A 24,091-nucleotide genomic window follows, 5' to 3' on the forward strand; every position below is an offset into this window, starting at 1 on the left:
GCACCGGTACCAGGAGCAATTAGTTATGCTCATCACTTTGGACCATCAACGGAGGACGAGATGGAGGCCAATTTGAAAAGGATAGATGCCATGGAGGAAGATCAAGAAGTTACCTCTCGTCCCCAAGAAGAATTCATGATGGGGGAACCACCTAGCTTGGCTATTCCAACTTCGGTCATCTCTTCCAACTTTAGATTTCTCTCTTATGAAAATATGAAAAAGAGCTTCACTTGTTCTCCAGAAGCTATGCAGCATCCTTGGGTAAAGGGAGCTTTGGCCGTAACGGGCAAGCTCCATAAAGAAAATATGGACCTCAAACACCAAGTCAATATGCTCGAGGAGGAGAACCATATCCTTAAGGGCATCATCGCTAAGAAGATCATAACGCCAACCATGAAGAAGGAGACATAATCACATGGGTATGGGCACTCCCCCTTGGCAACTGCCAAGCTTGGGGGAGGTGCCCCGGTATCGTATCACCATCACACTCCTATCTTTACCGTTTTATTTAGTTCGATCCTTTTAGTAGTATCTTGATCTAGTAGATTGAAGTTTTGATATCAAGTAGTTTTGAGTTTTGCTTTGTGATCTCTTTTTGTAATCAAGTCCTTGAGCTATCTATAATAAAGATTAGTGTTGAGTCAAGGGTTTTGCTTTGTTGCTATGATCTTGAGAAAAATAGAAAGAATAAAAAGAATAAAAGAGTTCATATTGATCTTATGGATAGTAATAACTTCACAGGCATAAAGGTTGTTGAGAGTTGATAAACATAGTTTTGGTCATCATTGCAATTAATAGGAAGTAATAAGGAAAGAGAGGTTCACATATAAATGTACTATCTTGGACATCTTTTATGATTGTGAGCACTCATTAAGTATGACATGCTAAAAGAGTTGACATTGGACAAGGAAGACAACATAATGGTTTATGTTTTCTCACATCTCAGTTAAAGTATGTTATCATTGACCTTCCAAACATGTTGAGCTTGCCTTTCCCCCTCATGCTAGCCAAATTCTTAGCACCAAGTAGAGATACTACTTGTGCTTCCAAATACCCTTAAACCCAAGTTTGCCATGAGAGTCCACCATATCTACCTATGGATTGAGTAAGATCCTTCAAGTAAGTTGTCACCGGTGCAAGCAATAAAAATTGCTCCTTAAATATGCATGACTTATTAGTGTGGAGAAAATAAGCTTTACACGATCTTGTTATGGAAGCAATAAAAGCGACGGACTGCATAATAAAGGTCCATACACAAGTGACATATAAAGTGACGTTCTTTCGTACTAAGATTTTGTGTATCCAACCCTAAAAGCGCATGACAACCTCTGCTTCCCTCTGCGAAGGGCCTGTTCTTTTACTTTATGTGCTTGAGTCAAGGTGATCTTCACCTTTCCCTTTTTAATTTTATCCTTTGGCAAGCTCCTCATGTTTGAAAGATCGTGATATATATATATCCAATTGGATGTTCGTTAGCATGGGCTGTTATTGTTGACATCACCTAAAGGTGAATACGTTGGGAGGCAACGCAATAAGCCCCTATCTTTCTCAGTGTCCATCTGAAACTCCATAACCACAAGTATTGCGTGAGTGTTAGCAATTGTAGAAGACTATGTGATAGTTGAGTATGTGGACTTGCTGAAAAGCTCTATTGTTGACTCTTTCTGATGTTATGATAAATTGCAATTGCTTCAATGACTGAGATTATAGTTTGTTAGTTCTTAATTAAGTTTGTGAACCATACTTGATATTGTGAATTGATTGTTACTTGAGCATAAGAAATTATATAATGGAATCTATATATGTTGCTATTATAAGAATGATCATGATGCCCTCATGTACGTATTTTATTTTTATCGACACCTCTATCTCTAAACATGTGGACATATTTTTCGATATCGGCTTCCGCTTGAGGACAAGCCAGGTCTAAGCTTGGGGGAGTTGATACGTCCATTTTGCATCATGCTTTTATATCAATATTTATTGCATTATGGGCTATTATTACACATTATATCTCAATACTTATGGCTATTCTCTCTTATTTTACAAGGTTTACCATGAAGAGGGGGAATACCGGCAGCTGGAATTCTGGCTGGAAAAGGAGCAAACATTGGAAACCTATTCCGCACTGCTCCAAAAGTCCTGAAACTCCACAAAACCTGTTTTTGGATTTATTAAGAATTATTGAGCGAAAGAAATACATCAGGGGGGCCACACCCTGTCCAGGAGGGTGGGGGGCGCCCCCCCCCTTACTGGGCGCGCTCCCTGTCTCCTGGGCCCCCTGGTGGCCCCCCGGTGTCCATCTTTCGCTATATGAAGGCTTTTACCCTGGAAAAAATCGTGGGCAAGCTTACGGGACGAAACTCCGCCGCCATGAGGCGGAACCAATCTAGGGCTCTGGCAGAGCTGTTCTGCCGGGGAGACTTCCCTCCGGGAGGGGGAAATCATCACCAATGTCATCACCAACGATCCTCTCATCGGGAGGGGGTCAATCTCCATCAACATCTTCACCAGCACCATCTCCTCTCAAACCCTAGTTCATCTCTTGTATCCAATCTTGTATCCAAAACCACAAATTGGTACCTGTGGGTTGCTAGTAGTGTTGATTACTCCTAGTAGTTGATACTTATTGGTTTACTTGGTGGAAGATCATATGTTCAGATCCTCAATGCATATTATTACACCTCTGATTATGAACATGAATATGCTTTGTGAGTAGTTACGTTTGTTCCTGAGGACATTGGTGAAGTCTTGCTATTAGTAGTCATGTGAACTTGGTATTCGTTCGATATTTTGATGAGATGTATGTTGTCTTCTCCTCTAGTGGTGTCATGTGAACGTCGACTACATGACACTTCACCATTATTGGGCCTAGAGGAGGGCATAGGGAAGTAATAAGTAGATGATGGGTTGCTAGAGTAACAGAAGCTTAAACCCTAGTTTATGCGTTGCTTCGTTAGGGGCTGATTTGGATCCACATGTTTCATGCTATGGTTAGGTTTACCTTAATACTTTTGTTGTAGTTGCGGATGCTTGCAATAGGGGTTAATCATAAGTGGGATGCTTGTCCAAGTAAGGGTAGTACCCAAGCACCGGTCCACCCACATATCAAATTATCAAAGTACCGAACGCGAATCATATGAGCGTGATGAAAACTAGCTTGACGATAATTCCCATGTGTCCTCGGGAGCTCCTTTCTCATTATTAGAAATTGTCCAGGCTTATCCTTTGCTACATAAAGGATTGGGCCACCTTGCTGCACCTTATTTACTTTGTTTACTTGTTACTCGTTACTGTTTATCTTATCACAAAACTATCTATCACCTGCAATTTCAGTGCTTGCAGAAAACCTTACTGAAAACCGCTTATCATTTCCTTCTGCTCCTCATTGGGCTCGACACTCTTACTTACCAAAAGGACTACGATAGATCCCCTACACTTGTGGGTCATCAGCCCCTCATTGTGACTTTTCCTTTTCCATGGAGTACGATCTTTCTTAGGTGATGTAGTATTGATTCTTCTTTTGACGTATACTTCATCATCATCATCTTCCCTCATTGGGTAATCGTACTGGTTGTAGTCTTCCTCGTTGGTGACTCCATTCATTCCAATGATGTTCCTTTTGCCTCTCCTCATGACAACACGGCTCGGATTGCTCGAGTTGGTTATGAAGAAGCATTGTGTCACGTGCTTAGCATGTACCCATGGCTTTTTTTTACGATGGCGTTCACGGTAGCGCTCTTGGCATTGGGTATAGTCATGGTAGTGAAATACCGGTTTTCTCTTTCGACATTCTTAGCCCATCTAACACGGAACATCATCGCGTTGTGCAGTCCAGAGTAGTCAAGCTCCCAGATCTCCTCGACCATTCCGTAAAATCTCTTAGTTGCACCATTGTCGCTGTCGGTCATGCATTCCATCGTCACCCCTGAGCTCTGAAAATCACTTTTCATATCTTTGGCCTCCATGTAGAACGTGTATCCATTGATATTGTATGCCTAATAGGTGACGAGGTTGGGCGTGGGGCCATGTGCTAAAGCGTATATGAGCAATCCATCCTTAGAGCCCTCTTCCAGGGGATTAGCAAGAATATGCTCTTTGAACCAATGCAGGAAAGTGGAGTTCTGCTCTCTAGTAACTTCAGCGTCCGTCCTGCATACCCCCCGGTCATGATACTTCTTTGCGATAGTTTCCTTGTGCAGTGTGACAAAAGGATCTACCTGGTCTAGGTGTTGTAGTGATAACCCACAAGTATGGGGGATCATTTGTAGCCTTCTTCGATAAATAAGAGTGTCGAACCCAACGAGGAGCTAAAGGTAGAACAAATATTCCCTCAAGTTCTATTGACCACCGATACAACTCTACGCACACATGGCGTTTGCTTTACCTAAAACAAGTATGAAACTATTTTGCAAGAATAAAACTACGAGTACTTTGCGAGAATAAAACTATGAATAAATTGCAAGGCAATAAAAGTGGATAGCTTTTGTCAACAAGAAAGTCATTTGTCCCTAGGCAATCGATAACAAGTACCGGCAATCATTCTTTTAATTCTATATGAGGGAGACGCATGAGCTAACATACGTTCTCTACTTGGATCATATGCACTTATGATTGGAACTCTAGCAAGCATCCACAACTACTAAAGATCATTAAGGTTATGAAACCCAACCATAGCATTAAGTATCAAGTCCTCTTTATCCCATAGGCAACAACCCACCTACTCGGGTTTAAGCTTCTGTCACTCTCGCAACCCACCATAAGCGAATCATGAACGTATTCCAACACCCTACAGTGGGGATACCTCATGTTTGTGCGAGACGGAGGGCACCGTAGGACAGCACCATAAATAAAATATACAATCATACCAACCAAGATCACAATTAAACCCACAGGACAAAATCGATATACTCAAACATCATAGGATAGCCAAATATCATTGGGAAATAATATATGGAGTTGAGCACCATGTTTAAGTAGAGATTACAGCAGGGAGAAGGGGTGTTACACTTCTGCATAAAGGGGGAGAGAGTTGGTGTTGCCGGTAGCAAGATTGTTGATGTAGATCGCCGTCACGATCCTTGCCTCGATGGCACTCTGGCGCCACCGGGAGAGAGGGGGAGAGAGCCCCCCTCCTTATTCTTCTTCCTTGGTCTCCCCCTAGATGGGAGGAGGGTTTCCCCTCTGGTCCATGGCCTCCATGGCGGCAGAGGGGTGGGACCCCCTCCGAGATTGGATCTCCCTCTCTATTCTCTTTTGTTTCGCGTTCCACAGATCTGGCCCTTCACGGTTTCTTAAATTCCTGGAGATCCGTAACTCCGATTGCGCTGAAATTTTTACACAATTTTTTTCCATAAATCGTCTTTCTTGCACTAGTAGAGGGGCCCCAACCGACCTTCAAGGAGGGCATAAGATACCTGGGCACGCCAAGGGGTGCCCGACGCACCCTGGTGGGTTATGCTCACTTTGGGCCCCCATTTGTGTTGATTCCACCTCCCAAAAATCATAAATATTCCAAAATAATTCTCCGTAACTTTTTATCGCATTTGGACTTCGTTTGATAAGGATTTTATGCGAAACAAAAAACATGCAACAAACAGGAACTGGCACTAGGCACTAGATCAATAGGTTAGTCCAAATAAATCATATAAAATGTTGCCCAAAGTGTATAAAAGTTGTATAATATTGGGATGAAACAATAAAACATTATAGATATGACGGAGATGTATCAGCATCCCCAAGCTTAATTCCTGCTCGTCCTCGAGTAGGTACTAAAAAGATAATTTTTGATGTGGAATGCTACCTAGCATAAACTTGATCATATATCTAATCATGGCATGAATATTGAGACATAAGTGATTCAAAGCAATAGTCTATAATTTGACATAAATACATCAATACTCAGGAATCCCAATAAACAATCATGTCTTCCAAAATATCAATGCTAAAGAACATTATCCCTACAAAATCATATAGCCTTGTCATGCTCTGTCTTCTTAACGCGCTTCAGCCTTTTCAACCCTCACGCAATACATGAGCGCGAGCCGTGGATATAGCACTATGGGTGGAATAGAGTATGATGATAGGGGTAAATATAGAGAAGAAAAAAAAGTAAGAAAGTCTCACATCGACGCGGCTAACCAACAGGCTATGGAGATGCCCATCAGTTGATATCAATGCGAGGAGTAGGGATTGCCACACAACGAATGCACTAAGAGCTATAAGTGTATGAAAGCTCCATATGAAAACTAAGTGGGTGTGCATCTAATCCTATAATGAAAAATTCCTACTAGTATATGAAAGTGACAACATAGGAGACTCTCCATATGAAAAACATGGTGCTAATTTGAAGCACAAGTGTGGAACTAGAATGCCCCTTCTCTCTTTTTTTTCTTTTTTTCTCTTTTTTTTCTTTTTTTCTTTTTTTCCTTTTCCCCTTTTTTTCTTTTGTTCCTCTCATTGTCCGGAGTCTCATCCCGACTTGTGGGGGAATCATAGTCTCTATCATCCTTTCCTCATTGGGGCAAGGCTCTAATAATGAAAGTTGATGATCATCACACTTCTATTTACTTATAACTCAAAAGAAATAAAAATTACAACTCGATACCTATAACAAAATATGACTCTATATGAATGCCTCTGGCAATACCAGGATGTGCAATGATCTATCGTAACATGCATAAAATGATGAACGATGGCTGAGCCACAAATACTATGTCACCTATATGATCATGCAAAGCAATATGACAATAAATGCTCAAGTCATCAAAACGGAAGCGGTGGAAGTTGCATGGAAATATATCTCGGAATGGCTATGGAAAGGCCATAATAGGTAGGTATGGTGGTTGTTTTGAGGAAGATATAGTAAGGCTTATATGTGATAGAGCGTATCATATCACGGGGTTTGGATGCACCGGCGAGGTTTGCACCACGTCTCGAGGTGAGAAAGGGTAACGCACGGTACTGTAGAGGCTAGAAAATTGCGGAAAGGTAAGAGTGCGTATAATCCATGGACTCACATTAGTCATAAAGAACCCATATACTTATTGCAAAAGTTTATTAGCCCTCGAAGCAAAGTACTACTACGCATGCCCCTAGGGGGGTAGGAGTTAACCATCGCACGCCCCGACCTTCACACAAAGATAGAGAATCAAGGATAAATTGTGCTCCAACTTCCCGGTATAATGAGAGACTATACGTGCATGCTTCGGGAATCACAAACCTTAACACCAATATCTTACTAAACACGATCATCCACTAGTACCTCCCACATATTATCATCTCTATATCGCAAAACTATTGCAAGGAATCAAACATATCATATTCAGTGATACACAAGTTTTATGTAGGATTTTTATGACTAACCATGCAATTGACCAATTCCATTTGTCTCCTTAAATAGATAAAAGTGAAGCATGAGAGTTTAATTCTTTCTACAAAAGATCATGCTCTAACAAATATAAGTGAAGCAAAAGAGCATTCTAAAAATAATGTTTTTCTATGTGAAGAGAAACAGGCAATCCAAACTTCAAATGATATACGTGAAGCATATGAAGCATTCTATAAAGCCATACTCAAAAGATATAAGTGAAGTGCAATGAGAATTCTATAAATCAACCATGGAGTATCTCATACCAGCATGTTGCATGAAAGAAAAGTGAAAACTAAATGCACAAGACGCTCCAAGATTTACGCATATCACATGAACGAAACAAAGACAAAAACATACAGATACTTGTTGAAGAAAGATGGTATGCCATCCGGGGCATCCCCAAGCTTAGACGCTTGAATCTCCTTGAATATTTACTTGTGGTGCCTTGGTCATCCCCAAGCTTGAGCTCTTGCCTCTCCTCCTTCTCCTCATATCGAGACCTCCTCGATTTTTGATCACTTCATCCACACAAAACTCAACATAAAGCTTGGTAAGATCCGTTAGTATAATAAAGCAAATCACTACTCTAAGTACTGTTGCAAACCAATTCATATTTTGTTTTTGCATTGTAGCTACTATAATATAACTTTTCCATGGCTTATACCACCGATATAATCGATAGTTTCATCAAAACAAGCAAAAGAATGCATCAAAAACAGAATTTGTCTTAAACAGGACAGTCTATAGAAATCTGAACATCTACCATACTTCTGGTACTCCAAAAAATCTTTAAAACTAGAATGATATAAACAATTTTTATAGAAATAGTGTGCAAAAAGTTTCAGAACCTTTTGGCGTTCTAGTAAAAAAATGAAAATTCACGCACTACAGCCAAAGTTTATGTTTCTGCACCGCACATACCAACAAGCAATCTAATCATCCTAAAGGAAAACCTTGGAACAATAATTTTACAATACAAAGGATTTGTACAAGGGGATAATTATTTTTGTTGAAAAGTTTCTATAATTAAGATTCACAAAGTTTTCATGGGCATGAACAAAGTTCAAGGCTAGCTCCCACTTTGACAATGCTCGTTCCTCTCACTTTCACTTTTCCTTTGTGAAGTTTTAAAATCCCCTCTATATTTTTTGTTTTTAAACTTTATAAAAGCACTCAAAAGAAATAAATGACTCTCTAAAACTTTTGGGTTGTCTCCCAGGCAGCGTTTTCTTTAAAGCCATTAAGCTCGGCATAAAGTGCTCAAGTAATGGATCCACCCGGACCCCAAGGTATATCAAAGCCAATTTTAATTAGCAATGATTTGGCATTCAGTAGTGAGCACAAAGCAACATATATCAAGCAATGACGAAGTTTAACTCTCTTCCTATGCATCGGCATGTCATACAAGAACAATTCACGCACACCAAGTAAAGGCCAATACATAGCATAATCAGTTTCTTGCAATTTTATCATGTTGGAAACATAAAGAGGTGGAGATGCAGTTCCTCTCTCATAATAATTGCAAGTAGGAGCAGAAAGCACATGCATATTACATTCACCAAAATTATCATGTGCAACGGTAAAAGGCAACCCATCAATATAATCTTTAATAAGAACAAACTTCTCCAATATAGTGTAGTTTGGAGAATTCAAAAAGATAATAGGACTATCATGTGTGGGTACAATAGCAACAATTTCATTCTTAATATAAGGAACCATAGCAAGTTCATCTCCATAAGCATAATTCATATTGACATCATGGCCACAAGCATCAAGTTCATCAAAAGGGATATTTCAAAAGAATCAACGGGGTCATAGCAATTATAATAGCATTCATCATTCGGTAAGAGCGAAGGGAAATTAAACAATGTATGAGTTGAAGAGTTACTCTCATTAGAAGGTGGGCACGGGTAGCTAATTCGTTCTTCCTCCCTTTGTTCTTCGCTCTCCTCATCACCTTCTTCATCCAATGAGCTCACAGTTTCATCAATTTCTTCTTCCATAGACTCCTGCAAAATGTTAGTCTCTTCTTGGACAGCGGAAAAGTCCTCAATATATGGTTTAATGTAAGCATTAGAAGAATAATTTTTCATAGCAATATTTAAGTATGGCAAAATTTTCAGATTTGTAAAGAGCAGCATCATACTTTTCAATCAAAGAAGCAACTTCATAGACACCCTTAAAAGCAACAAATTCTTCAGTTTGGTCAATATCAAAGTAATTATAAACACCCTTGGCATAAGAAGATAAGATTCCATTATCCTTAAACTCACATTGGAAGGAAAGGTGTTTCTTAGGGTCTTCGGAACAACAAGTAAAATAATGTATTTCACATAAATTCAAAGCATAGCAATACAAACTATTAATATGATGCCGCAAAAGTTTTCCTTTTTGAGATAAGTGGTGTCGCACAAAATAAGCATGCTCATTTAATGATTTTCCCTCAACTAAGCTAGTTGGGTTTTCAGCACGAGCACAAATGGATCGAAGATGATCCAAATAGAAAGCTTCAGTAGTATGATATGTTTTGGGTGGTTCTTCAACCATTGGTTTAGCAGGTGTAACTAATTTTTCTGGTATTTTGCATTTCCTACCCATAGCTAGAGATAGGAAACAAGAGCACAAAATAAAATCTACTTAGTGATAAAGCAAACAAGCACACACGAGAATATTCACCCCACGCTATTGCTCCCCAGCAACGGCACCAGAAAAAGGTCTTGATAACCCACAAATATAGGGGATCGTTTGTAGCCTTCTTCGATAAATAAGAGTGTCGAACCCAATGAGGAGCTAAAGACAGAACACATATTCCCTCAAGTTCTACCGACCACCGATACAACTCTACGCACACTTGACGTTTGCTTTACCTAAAACAAGTATGAAACTATTTTGCAGGAATAAAACTATGAGTACTTTGCGAGAATAAAACTACGAATAAATTGCAAGGTAATAAAAGTGGATAGCTTTTGTCAACAAGAAAGTCATTTGTCCCTAGGCAATCAATAACAAGTATCGGTAATCATTCTTGTATATGAGGGAGAGGCATGAGCTAACATACTTTCTCTACTTGGATCATATGCACTTATGATTGGAACTCTAGCAAGCATCCGCAACTACTAAAGTTCATTAAGGTCGTGAAACCCAACCATAGCATTAAGTATCAAGTCCTCTTTATCCCATACGCAACAACCCACCTACTCGGGTTTAAGCTTATGTCACTCTCGCAACCCACCATAAGCGAATCATGAACGTATTCCAACACCCTACAGCGGGGATTCCTCATGTTTGTGCGAGACGGAGGGCACCGTAGGACAGCACAATAAATAAAATATACAATCATACCAACCATATCACGATTAACCCACAGGACAAAACGGATCTACTCAAACCTCATAGGATAGCCAAGTATCATTGGGAAATAATATATGGAGTTGAGCACCATGTTTAAGTAGAGATTACAGCAGGGAGAAGGGGTGTTACACTGCTGCATAGAGGGGGATAGAGTTGGTGTTGACGGTAGCAAGATTGTTGATGTAGATTGCCGTCAGGATCCTTGCCCCGGCGGCACTCCAGCGCCACCGGGAGAGAGGGGGAGAGAGCCCCCCTCCTTCTTCTTCTTCCTTGGTCTCCCCCTGGATTGGAGGAGGGTTTCCCCTCTGGTCCATGGCCTCCATGGCGGCGGAGGGGCGGGAGCCCCTCCAAGATTTGATCTCCCTCTCTGTTCTCTTTTGTTTCGCCTAAATAAAGATATTTATAAAAAAGTTGAATCATTTTACTTTATATTCATAGTTCTCTGGCTTGAATGTGCGAACGTACGACCAACAGACTTGCCGCAACTCACGGGTAAAGGCAGGGCAGCCAACCTCGTTAGGTAGGGGGCCGCAAGTACCGAGCGCGGGCTCGTCGATGTCGGGGTCGTCGCACCCGTCGGTTCAGGGGAGGTCGTCGCGGCGTTGCTCAACGACGCGCGGGTCTCCTCTCCGCCTCTCCTCTGGGGTTCACCGTTGGCCTGGATGTGCTCAAGGGTTAGAGGAGGCCATCGATATGTTATCGGGGTCTTGTTTTGATCGCGCTCGCGATGGATGCCGTGGTGGGGACTGCATCGTGGGGATGGCTTCCTCCATACGGGCAGCATCATGAGCCATCGCTTGGGGAGGCCGTGGCGGGCCAGCTCACAGTGAGCCCTCGGCTTCGACGAACCCGGGCAGACTTTGGATGGTAGCACACCATTCGTCCATCTGCTCGGCCGCTGGCGGAAACCTTAGCATCAGCTGAGCCCGCGCCATGGGCTCCGAGGCTGTTCTTGGCATAAATGATGATGAAGTCGATCGCGCCATCGCTCGGCTCCTGAAGGAGCCAGCGGCGGCAGCACTGTGCCCTTGCTATTGCGGTGCAGCCACCTAGACAGCAGGATGGTGAGGCGAAGGCGCTCGAGGGCCAGTGGCTCCGTTGGGCGCAACAACTCGGTCGACCCACCCGGGGAAAGCGCACGCGCAGCGGTCGCACCTGTGATAGGGACGACCGGAGGGCGACGGTTCGCCCTAGACTAAGCGCCATCATGACGGTTGTGCCCGTTAGTGAGCGGAGCATGGTTGTCAAAGTGTTGTTGGTGCTGCTCTTCACCAGTGCCTCCTGCTCCAGCGTCGGCCGCAGGAGAAGTGGTGGCGGTGTCGCCTGCTCCGACCACATCCCCGATAGCGTTTGTGTCCTCATGCGTCTCCGTGCCCCCGCAACGTTGGAGGCCGCAGGCTGTGGAGCCTTTGAGGTGGATGGATGAGCCGAAGGAGCTAGTTTCTTCTTGGGCGCCATGGTCGATGGCATCGTCGAAGATGCAGATGGTGATGAAGATGACATACATTACTCACGCCTTCAAGTTCGCGCAAGCATTCCCCCTACCTGGCGCGCCAAAGATGTCGCGGGAAACCACGGCCACCTATGGGACCAGGGTGGAGCGTAGTACACTTACCCGGCAAGGGTTGCCTCAGGGCGGCGGCGACTACGTGCGTACGGGGGTGTGAGTTATCCAACCTTCTAACCTCCCGAACCCCTTCTACCGTTGCCATGGGCCTCCTTTTATAGATTAAGGGGTCACCACAGTGGAAAATCAGTAATTAGACACTGATAAGATAGCAAATAGTGCTATCATACCTAACTTCGCAGGATGATGGGGTGCATTTGATGCGCCGCTTAATGTCATGTCGCTGGTTGCCCGGCAAGGCTTGCTGGGCTATCTTGCCAGCTCCACGCCTGCTCATCCGACACGTCATAGGACGGGTGTCATCTATGGGTTTTCTGGTAGAAAGAGATTGCCATGTGGCGAATGGCTGCCACTTAATCACTCCGCGGCTTGATACCGTACTGATCGACGACGTGAGTCATGGTGGAGTGGTTGATGAGGCGGTTTGGCCTTTGCAGGTCCCGGCAGGCCCTGCCGGGACGCCTTGGTCATCTTCTCTTGGGGGTGGCCTCGCCCCTTGCCGTGCTCGCCTGCCTGGCAAGGGAGGCCTTTCTCGACGATATCTTGCTTCCCTGGCTTGGCCCTGGTCTCTCTGATATGCTTGTTGGTCCTTCGAACCTCTTAGTTTCTTGTACCTTGTCTTGGATTGGTGCTTCAATCTTGATCCTATGCTTGTGCACAGTCAGGGTAACAGACCCAGGGTTTGTTGCACCGACAGAAGGTCCTATGAAGTGGACCCTAGAAGCAGATGCAGCTTTGCAAGAGTTAAAGGCCTACCTATCTTCTGTGCCTACCTTGGTTACTCCCAAACCCTAGGAGTCGTTGCTGCTATACATAGCGACAACCAACCAAGTGGTCAGTGCATCCTTGGTGGCACAGCGAGAAGTGGATGAAGCAGAGAATGAATAGAGACCGGCAGAGTCAGATAAGGTTCAGGACAATAGTGAGCACGGCAACAAGGGCAACCCCAAGGACGTGGCTAGGAAGAAAGTGGTGCAGCGCCCAGTGTACTTCTTCAGCTCCTTGTTAGATTAAAGGGTCACCACAGTGGCAAATCAGTCATTAGACACTGATAAGATAGCAAATAGTCCTATCATACCTAACTTTGTAGGCTGACAAGGTGCATTTAATGCGCCGCTTAATGTCATGTCGTCGGTTGCCCGGCAAGGCTTGCCGGGCTATCTTGCCAGCTCCACGCCTGCTCGTCCGACACGTCATAGGATGTGTGTCATCGCTGGGTTTCTGGTAGAAAGGGGCTGCCATGTGGCGAATGGCTGCCACTTAATCACTTTGCGGCTTGACACCACACTGATCGACAACGTGAGTCGTGGTGGAGTGGTCTGTGAGGTGGTTTGGCCTCTGCAGGTCTTGGCAGGCCTTGTCGGGATGCCTTGGTCATCTTGGGTCGATCAGAGGTTCGGCCAGGAGTGTCTCTTAACGCCTTCCTTTTTTTGCCCACTGTGGGCCCCTATTTGCGTTGATTCTACCTCCCAAAAATCATAAATATTCTAAAATAATTCTCCGTAAATTTTTATCGCGTTTGGACTTCGTTTGATATGGATTTCTATGAAACAAAAAAACATGCAACAAACAGGAACTAGCACTGGGCACTGGATCAATAGGTTAGTCCAAATAAATCATATAAATTTTTGCCAAAAGTGTATAAAGTTGTATAATATTGGCATGAAACAATCAAAAATTATAGATACGACGGAGATGTATCATGTAGCACTACCATGTTTGCTCTATCAAAGTCGTTGCGTCGATCTGAGTAGGCCACATGCAGTTCCCTGCGACCGTTGGAGTGACCTTCTCCTTCGAGCCTCCCAACGTGCTTCTTAATGGGCAAATCAACACCAGGCAGCCGGTCTGCACCATATAGAAAATTCTCGCAGAAATAGATGCACTCTTGTGTCAGATAGCCCTGGATGATGCTTCCATCTGGACGGGACATGTTACGAATGAATACTTTGATGATCCCTTTCATCCTCTCGAACGGCATCATGTTGTGCGGGAATGATGGCCTCGGGTCTATTATGTTGTCCACAATATGGACACACAGATGCACCATGACGTCAAAGAACGCGGGCGGGAAGTACATCTCAAGCTCATTTAGTATCACAACAATCTCTTCTTGCAGCCTTCGGAGCTGCTTCACGCTGATCGACTTTCGAGAGATGACGTAAAAGTTGCAGAGACCAATAAGCGTGTCACAGACGTGCTTGTCCATTATCCCTCTGAGGGCAATAGGTAGTATCTGCGTCATCATCAAATGACAGTCATGGGACTTCATCCCACTGAACCTTTTCTTCTTCGTGTCTAGAAATCTGCTTATCTTCCCACAGTAACCGAAACTAACTTTATTCTGGTAAGGCACTTGAATAATTGATCAATCTCAGCCGGACTTAAGGTGATGCAAGAAGGGGGGCAATAGTCCTCTTCCTTTACTTTTTTGCCCTTCTTCTCCCGCGCCTCTGTCTCCGTCTCTGTCTCCTTTGACTTTTTACGGGGCGACATTTGCAAAACTGCCCTGATCTGCCAAGATGTCGTTGTTATCTTCATGACGGTGCTCGCATACACACACCACCAGTTTACCGAATGATATCATGGACCACGCCTTGACAAAGCAAGTGCAAGTGCTTCTCAGCATGCCAATGTCTTCAATGTGTGGGGTGTGTAATACCTAATACCTTGATGACAGAGGAACCCAAGAATAGACCTGAAAAGTCTGTGCAGACCACGCTAAAGAAACCCTCGTTAATTATGGTTCCTTGACACGGCGCCATCGACTCTGATCTTCGCCATTACCAAAAGGCGGTGGGGGAGAAGACCTAGGGACTGGGGAATGAAAAGCAGGCATCTTACGAGGGGCGATGCAAAAATGCCCAACCGGCAGACATGGGAAATCTCCCGCCGCATGACCCTGTCGATGTGGCTGCGGTCAAAGCACCACGCAGGCAGGCCAGTCGAATTTAGGACCTTGGATGAATCACTTATTGAAAGGAAATATAGCTTGGATGTGCATTTTGAAGAAATAATGGGATAAGTTATTTTCAACACGGAGAATGGAGAGAATATTTAGTTGAGAAAGTCCTGCGGAGCGAGTGTTTCTTTAGATGGGAATGGGAATGGGAATGTGTGGCTTACAGTACTAGACGGCAGGAGTGAGAAAAACGAAAGTCAACGAAAAGAGGAAGAAAAAGAAACCGCCGCGATCCCCGGCCCTCGCAGCCGCTCGCCACCGCTCGCCACCGCCGCAATGCCGGGCGGCCGCTCCCGCGCAACGCCCCCCGGGGCCCCGCCCTTCAAAGCGTCGCCCTCCTCCCGCGGCCCCTCGCTAGTGTGGCCACCCCTACTCCCCGTCCCCACATCCCCCTCCCCCCCACCTCGCTGGCCCACATGACCGCCGCCGCGGCGCTCGTTCTGGCCGTGGCCGTGGCCGCCGCGCTCCTCGCGGGCGCGGCGGAGGCGACCAGGCCCAAGTGGAACTTGACGAAGAAGGGGACGACCGTCACCTACGACAGGTACTCCCTCATGATCGATGGCAGGCGGGAGCTCTTCTTCTCCGGCGCCATCCACTACCCGCGCAGCCCCCCGCAGATGTGGCCCAGGCTGCTCAAGACCGCCAAGGAAGGCGGCCTCAACACCATCGAGACCTACGTCTTCTGGAACGCCCACGAGCCCGAGCCCGGCAAGGTACGCACGCACACACTCCGCCGCCGCCGCAAAACAAAACACATGCAGCTCACCCGTTGCATGCACCGCAGTACAATTTCGAAGGCAGGAACGACATGATCAAGTTCCTCAAGCTGGTCCAGAGCTTCGGCATGTACGCCATCGTGCGCATCGGCCCATTCATCCAGGGAGAATGGAATCACGGGTCTGTTAATCTGCCAAAATATGTTTCACTTTTACTTTTAATTGTAATAATGTGGCCAGATGCAGATTGGCCAATTTTATGGTCTGCAATGCAATGCAATCCTGGTGTGTATGCTCGTCTCATGTGGCTGCTTCTGTTTGTTTTCCCTTCAGTGCATTGCCCTATTGGCTCAGGGAGATTCCACACATAATATTCCGCGCCAACAACGAGCCTTACAAGGTAATGGCAATCAATCACTCACATGGTTGCAAGAGCCTGGTAGGTGTATGTGCATTTGTACCAAGAGTTTAGACAGATGACCGCCGGTGTTTTGTAATGCAGAGAGAAATGGAGAAGTTTGTGAGATTCATAGTGCAAATGTTGAAGGATGAGAATATGTTCGCATCTCAAGGAGGGCACGTTATTCTAGCCCAGGTCAGTTAAATTCTACCTGTATATATGATGATGTTATACCTACATCTGTTTATTGCATGCCCGTTATTCATGCGCCGTGCAAATTTCACAGATCGAGAATGAGTATGGAAATATTAAAAAGGATCATATAACTGAAGGTGACAAGTACCTTGAATGGGCTGGTGAAATGGCCATTAGCACCAACATTGGAGTCCCATGGATAATGTGCAAGCAATCTACGGCTCCTGGTGTAGTGGTAACTCTTTTACCAAACATGTGGTGAACATCTTAAGGCATGCTATTATAAATGGTAAAAACACATCAATTTTTTTAATCAAGGCCCCATTTGAGAAGGGAATTGAGATCCTGTAAAAGTTGAACCGCTTTTCTGGAAACCCTGCGCCCCAAACAGGCTGTAGATTTGAGCAACTATTGTAAATGAGAATGTTTGATCCAGAGTGTATTCCCTTGTCTCCATCTCTTAATATGTGCCTCGCTCTCACTAGATTCCTACCTGCAACGGAAGGCACTGTGGGGACACATGGATAATGAAAGACGAAAATAAACCCCGCCTTTGGACTGAGAACTGGACTGCACAGTAAGTTCAAGTTTTTCATACTCAACATTCTACTTGTTTTCCAAAATTGGTATGTCATTGATGCTTATGGAAAGGAAGATGTTGCACCCGTCAACTTTTTTATCATCCAAACATATTAACTGCATTTGCGTACACTTTATGTGAAATTACCATTACAGTGATACCACCATACTGAACATGTGGGGACACATGGTTCAGGCAGGCGAAAGCTCGCCGTTCACGCGTCAAAAAAGAAAAAGAAATTACCATTATAATGTTGAGAGTGGATCACGCAAAATATTTTCAACTTATTCCTCTAAAGATGATACTGCCATACTATGATATCTTATGTGTCATTAACCAAATATTTACAACATATTTCCCTTACAGTGATACCACCATACTGAACATTTTGGTAGTGGAAATCATAAGAGACATGCTATCTATCATCAAGTAATTTTTTTTTTACATTAATATGAGGAGTAACTTCTTGGAATACACAGGTTCAGAGCATTCGGTAATGATTTAGCTCAGCGTTCAGCAGAGGACATTGCATATTCCGTGTTACGTTTTTTTGCCAAGGGTGGGACATTGGTAAATTACTACATGGTATGCTTATCCATTTGCATTTTTGCAATGATATGCATTCAAATCGCCACAGAGAAAATACTAGAACTTTTCATGGAGTTGCATGGTAACTTGTTTTGAACAGTATTATGGTGGAACAAATTTTGGAAGGACGGGTGCTTCCTATGTGTTGACTGGATATTATGATGAAGGTCCCATTGATGAATACGGTTAGATTGGCTCAATTGTACATTTCAAGCTTTCCTGGTTCCATCTGTTGCCTCGATTGTGTCTAACAATCAGTTATTCGGTCAATGTACTCATCCAGGTATGCCGAAGGCGCCCAAATATGGGCATCTCAGGGACCTGCACAATGTAATCAAGTCATACAGCAGAGCTTTCCTTGAGGGGAAACAATCATTCGAGCTATTGGGTGTGGGGTATGAGGTTGGGAACAGCTGCTTCCATCATTTCTGCACGAAAAAACTTGAGATGTTCTGTGTGACAGTGTTCTGTTATTGAACAGTCAATTTTCTTCTGGTCTGATTAGTTTCCTGCACGTGCAGGCACGCAACTTCGAGATTCCTGAGGAAAAGCTATGCTTGGCTTTCCTCTCCAACAACAATACAGGGGAGGACGGAACTGTGGTTTTCCGAGGGGAGAAGTACTACATTCCGAGCCGCTCAGTTTCCCTCCTTGCAGACTGCAAGCATGTGGTGTACAACACAAAGAGAGTATGTGCACCGTATGCACTTGCATCTAATTAGTAAGGACATTGCTTCAGTGGTGATAAAGAGCATACATTCCTGACTTGTGTTATGCATATGTTATGCTAGGTGTTTGTTCAACATAGTGAAAGGTCATTCCATAAAGCCGAGAAGGCGACCAAGAGCAATGTTTGGGAGATGTTCTCAGAGGTGATTCCGAGGTATAAACAAACTAATATCAGGAACAAGGAACCCTTGGAGCAGTATAACCAGACCAAAGACCAAAGTGACTATTTGTGGTACACTACAAGGTGTTGTTTCTTAATTTCATCACACCTTCATTTCAGCTCAGTATTATGAGCATTTATACTTCATATTTTCCCACAGGTAGCAAAATGGTGAATTCACTATTTGTGTTTGTTTACAACAACCGTGCAGCTTTCGCTTGGAGGCAGATGATTTGCCCATCAGGGGTGACATCCGGCCTGTGCTTGCAGTCAAAAGCAATTCACATGCATTGGTAGCATTTGTCAATGATGCCTTTGCAGGTAACATGTCCAACTCTGTAATAATCTTGTCTAGCCAAAAGCAGATACCAATTGCAAGCACTAACTATTGTACTAAAAAGAGACCTCATAACCACCATGAATGCAGGGAATGGTCATGGAACCAAGAAAGAGAAGGGTTTCACGTTTGACAGACCCATTAATCTAAGATTAGGTGTCAACCATGTCGCGATACTGTCATCATCCATGGGAATGAAGGTAATAATATCTAAGTGTTTCAGGCCCTAGCTGGCTAGCTAGGTGGTGGTTGCACACGGAATCCTGAGCAGTCATAGTTCAATTTGCACATTTTGCTCTTGTTTGCAGGACAGTGGTGGTGAACTCGTTGAACTAAAGGGTGGCATTCAGGATTGCACAATACAGGGACTCAACACGGGAACCTTAGATTTGCAAGTCAATGGCTGGGGCCATAAGGTACATGCTATTGCGCTTGGTATATTTGAGAAAAGTATACACTTTCGCTCCTCAAGGCATAATGCACTGATATACTAAGAAATGATCGCCTCCATGCTTGTTTTAACCAGGCCAAATTGGAGGGTGAGGCGAAGGAGATTTACACGGAGAAAGGCATGGGCGCTGTTAAGTGGGTACCGGCCGTGAGTGGACAGGCTGTCACCTGGTACAAGGTAAGCCGGGGCCACGAAAAGGATCATCATACATTCAGTCTCTTCAATCTTAGTTTCCAACTCTCAGTATCACTGTCTGTTTCATGTCATGTCAGAGGTACTTTGACGAGCCAGACGGGGACGATCCTGTTGTCCTTGACATGACTTCTATGTGCAAGGGTATGATATACGTGAACGGTGAAGGCATGGGTCGCTACTGGACGTCATTCATAACTCCTGGCAAAGTCGCTTCCCAGGCAGTGTATGCAAGTTCTGCGCTGCTGAACAACCCATTCCTTCATTGGCCTACAAAATGTATTTTCACTCTTCAACTTATTAATTTTCCTTTTAGGTACCATATTCCACGGCCATTTTTGAAATCCAAGAACAACCTATTGGTTGTATTTGAGGAGGAGCTTGGCAAGCCGGAAGGCATACTCATCCAGACAGTGAGGAGAGATGACATCTGCGTGTTCATCTCGGAGCACAACCCTGCGCAGATAAAGCCATGGGACGAGCATGGAGGCCAGATCAAGCTCATAGCCGAAGACCACAACACTCGGGGATTCTTGAACTGCCCCCCGAAGAAGACCATCCAGGAGGTAGTCTTTGCCAGCTTCGGCAACCCGGTGGGGTCATGCGCCAACTTCACTACAGGCACCTGCCACACTCCCAATGCGAAGGATATCGTCGAGAAGGTACAGGCATTCCCCCCTTAACAATGCGCATCATATGTAATACTGTAGATTATCCTGGATCACATTTTGTTTATTTCTGCCTATGGTTGCCGGTTGATCTCTGGAGTATATGCACAGGAATGCCTCGGCAAGAAGGGGTGCGTGCTGCCAGTGCTGCACACGTTTTACGGTGCGGACATCAACTGCCCCACGACGACGGCCACACTGGCGGTGCAAGTGAGGTGCCACAAAAAGGGCGATCCAGAATAAATAGAGAGATCGACACCTTCTCTGGGCTCCTGCACTCACTGTCTCTTCATCCCGTTTGGTTTCGAACTCGCGTCGGTGCATTGTGTGTCGCTTGTTGTGATTATAGCTTCGTTGAGGCGTGCGTGCTTGATCTGGATCGTAGGGAATCGATACGTAAATGTGAATGAAACTGCTGGGCGCCGATCGGCTCGAAGATGTATTTTCCTTTCCTCACCTCTTTCTTCTTTTGTTGCTGTTCTGTGCTGTTTCATGTTAACCATCACAGTAGGTGCTGAATAACCACGAGGGATAGTTTAGCGAACTCCAAATTTGGTGCAAAAGAACAGTTGTGCTGACCGAGTGGATAGAATAATTCCATGACGATGTCCTGTAAATGTTTTATCATGTTTGTGGGGCATCCTCAAGCCTTCTGCTGCTTGATTTGTACATCTCATCTTGACAAGAGTGACAAGTTTATATTGCCAAATTTCTGATGCAGCTGTATGTAAGTTAAACAATTTGTAATGCATATCTCTTGTTCCATTATCACAATGATAGTGGTCGCCGGTCCTCTTTTGGACCGTATGGACATTTTTTGTAATGCAAATTCGTCTACATTCTATACTCAAGTGAAATTTCAAGCTCAAACTCGATGTATTTGTGAGTTATGAAAACAACAACAGATTCAAACATGGATAGGGGTTTTTTCTGGTCCTATCGTTTATTTATCTGTTGATTGTTTTTCATGCTCACGAATGTGATTGATTAGCATTTGTAGAAATCAACTTCTCAACATATTGATTTTTTTTATTATCATCTGGAACTTTCTGAACTTGGTTTTTCAGTTTTCAGTGTTTTTGCCATGAGTGTGGTTTTCAACGAATATTTTCAGCTGATTGAACATTCAAAATTCCCTTCGAAGCCTATAGATTCTAGAACTCCCATTGCATAAACCTTTCTGTTTTCAACTCCCCCTGCTTGATGTAAATATTACGCAGTTGTAAGTCCATGTGGCTCTTCCCAATGGAAGATGAAACTCTAGCTTGTTTTGAAGCAATGGTTTAGGGCATCTCCCACGCGGACCCGCAACTGCCCACATCCGTCCGGACCGCGCTGTCAGGACCACGGAAGCTATCCAATGCGGGCTTGTATCGGTCCGTGGAGCGGCCCGGACGTGATTTCTCCCGCAAACCGGAGACAACATGGGGGAAGGGGCTTTGCGGGAGTGAGGACGGATCCACGCCCGCTTCTGACCATCATGGCCCACCAAAGACCCCTCCCCTCTCCCACGTATTTTTGGGTTGCGCCACTCCAGAGCGCCAGCGGCTGCATTCATGCCAGGCCAGAGCGGACGCGACCGCTCACTGGCGACGACATTGAAGCAGCGCGCCGTCCCAGAGCGCCGCTCGCGGCACTTCGCGGTGCAGGCGACTACTGCGTACTCAAACGACATGACGGTTGCCCGTCTGTCTATTTGCCACCCACATTGATGGCACGCGGTTGCCGAGGTGTTTCCTCCGGCGCCAGCCGCCCGTTCCTCTCCCACCCACCATTGCTAAAAAAACGGTGCCCCGGCTATAGCCCAGTCACCCACCTCTGATCCCTCTCCGCAACACTCCCACCACGGATTCGTCCCCCGCCAAAGCTCTCTGGGGCGGGCTTACGTCGGACCAGAAGAAGGACATGGCCGCCATTGCTACCGGCTGGCTGGCCGGCAGGCACCCAGAGGACGACGACGTCCCAATGGAGGACGCTGCGGTCGAGTACCGGCGCCACCCTCACTGGTGCATTGCACCATGACCATCGGCGAGGCTCGTGCCTATTACATGGACATGGTGCGGGAGAGGAGCGGGAGGAGCAGTTTCGGGAAGCACAGGGCGACGCCGCCTACAACACCACCTCCTGCAGGAGCACGTGCAGACGGAGGAGCAACTCGCCGCTCGCAGGGCTATCACGCCAGACGCGGACCTGGCGGAGCAGGAGGCGCTGCTCGAGTCCTGCTGCTCCGCCCATGAGATCCGCCTCGCCTGCTGGTGGTACCGCCAGCGGGTGGCGGAGGTGGCAGCCGCCTACAAGAAGAGTGACGACGCAAGCAAGGCGGTGTTCGGTGAGACCGATGACGAGGCGGAGGACATCGCCTAGTCCGCGCCCCGTCACGACGACCATGAAGCCGGCACGTCCACGGGCGCCCCGGCAGCAAGGTCGCCGCCACTCGGGGTCCTAGGAAGGCCACCGCTCCTCCCCTCCCGTCGATGCCAAGCTTGGTGGGCTGAACATCGTCGGCCGATTAGCCGCTTGGCGTTGATGGAGAGGCGGACAGCTTCGCTTCCTATGGCTCAGGACGCCGAGGTTACAGAGGCAGAGCCGGAGAGCGCCGAGGCGGAGTTAGAAAAGTCGAAACTTCAGTTCTCTTGGTTCATGGCCGGACATGGGGAGGGGGCGTCGACGACCATTTAGACCTAGCCGGACGAGCTCCGCTTAGTTGATGTAAATGTAATGAAATCCGTCATTGTTTATATCAATTCGCACAATTTGATCGAATTTCGGCCGCTTAGTTCGAGTTGTTGTCAAAATGTATGCGGCTAGCGTTGGATGGCGTCCTTCCGCACCCGCGCCCGCGGACGGATGCCAGAGCAAATTTACGGGTTGCTGTTGGAGATGCCCTTAGGTGAGCAACTTGTCGCATCGAGAAAGAGAAAAATAGTTCAAGAGTATTTCCTTCCACATATAATTTCTTTTGAGATATTTTGTAACTTATTGACGTTTTTTTTGTTTAATTTCCCACCGACGGTCGCGTTTTCAAAATTTGAATTGCAAATGCTTTGCTTCTTGTATTCAACCTGATGACGCAATGGAAGGCAAAGGCAAAAAAAAAGATTGATTATTTTTCAGAAAAATGGGGCGTTGCGAGAATCGAACTCGCGACCTCTCGCACCCAAAGCGAGAATCATACCACTAGACCGAACGCCCTTCGATGGCAACCTCGGCATAAGAAATATTATATTGTGGACAGGCGTTGCCATTCGCTTTTCCCTCCAATACTTCCCCCCAAATTCTTAGGTTTCCCGCCTCCCTCGCCGCCGGTAAATCGCGTTTCTCTCTCTCTCTGCGGCACACACAGATTCCAATTGTTCCACCCTACGCACCTCGCCGCAGTCATGGCGGACGCCGGCGACGACCTGGACCTGCTCCTGTCGCTGGACGAGGACGGCGACCAGGCCGTCCTCGAGACCCCTCCGTCCTCCCCCTCGCGCCCCGCCGCCGCCGCCGCCGCTGGCTACGGCGCCTTCACGCCCCCGAGGGCCGTGGCGCGCCCGGGCGGCACAGACATGTCCGTCTTCCGCGACGCCGTCAAGGACTACATCGAGGCCGTCCCGGCCTCCACCTCCGGCTCGGGCCCCAGCCGCCCCAAGCTCCCCAAATCCAGCCAAACCCTCGTCGATACCTACTCCGGCCTCCGCATCAAGCACATGGCCGTCTCGCCGCTCGAGATCGCCAACCGCTTCGCCGACATCCGATTCGTCCGCATCTCCGCGTTCAA

General features: G+C 45.8%; 2 protein-coding genes and 1 non-coding gene across 3 annotated transcripts in view; 2 read left to right on the forward strand and 1 right to left on the reverse strand.

Moving 5' to 3' along the window:
- Positions 1-15,728: 15,728 nt before the first annotated feature.
- Positions 15,729-21,037, forward strand: LOC119311359 (beta-galactosidase 12-like). Its single transcript, XM_037587003.1, has 18 exons — positions 15,729-16,025; positions 16,097-16,209; positions 16,362-16,428; positions 16,531-16,623; positions 16,715-16,858; positions 17,109-17,200; positions 17,683-17,788; positions 17,892-17,976; positions 18,075-18,193; positions 18,313-18,480; positions 18,583-18,764; positions 18,892-19,001; positions 19,108-19,217; positions 19,326-19,433; positions 19,544-19,645; positions 19,741-19,886; positions 19,977-20,322; positions 20,440-21,037. The coding sequence occupies exons 1-18, from the start codon at positions 15,729-15,731 to the stop codon at positions 20,569-20,571; spliced, it is 2,520 nt and encodes an 839-aa protein (XP_037442900.1). The 3' UTR covers positions 20,572-21,037.
- A 2,411-nt stretch (positions 21,038-23,448) lies between these two features.
- Positions 23,449-23,520, reverse strand: TRNAP-UGG. The gene has a single exon. It is a non-coding gene; the product is annotated as a tRNA-Pro (tRNA).
- A 126-nt stretch (positions 23,521-23,646) lies between these two features.
- The window catches only part of LOC119311360 (protein MCM10 homolog), a 3,813-nt gene continuing 3,368 nt past the window's right edge, over positions 23,647-24,091 (forward strand). Inside the window, exon 1 of the mRNA XM_037587004.1 lies at positions 23,647-24,091. Within this exon, the coding sequence (XP_037442901.1) occupies positions 23,709-24,091 (383 nt within the window). The 5' untranslated portion in view covers positions 23,647-23,708.

This window comes from Triticum dicoccoides, chromosome 5B, assembly GCF_002162155.2.
Source record: "Triticum dicoccoides isolate Atlit2015 ecotype Zavitan chromosome 5B, WEW_v2.0, whole genome shotgun sequence".
In the NCBI taxonomy this organism is placed as follows: Eukaryota; Viridiplantae; Streptophyta; class Magnoliopsida; order Poales; family Poaceae; genus Triticum; species Triticum dicoccoides.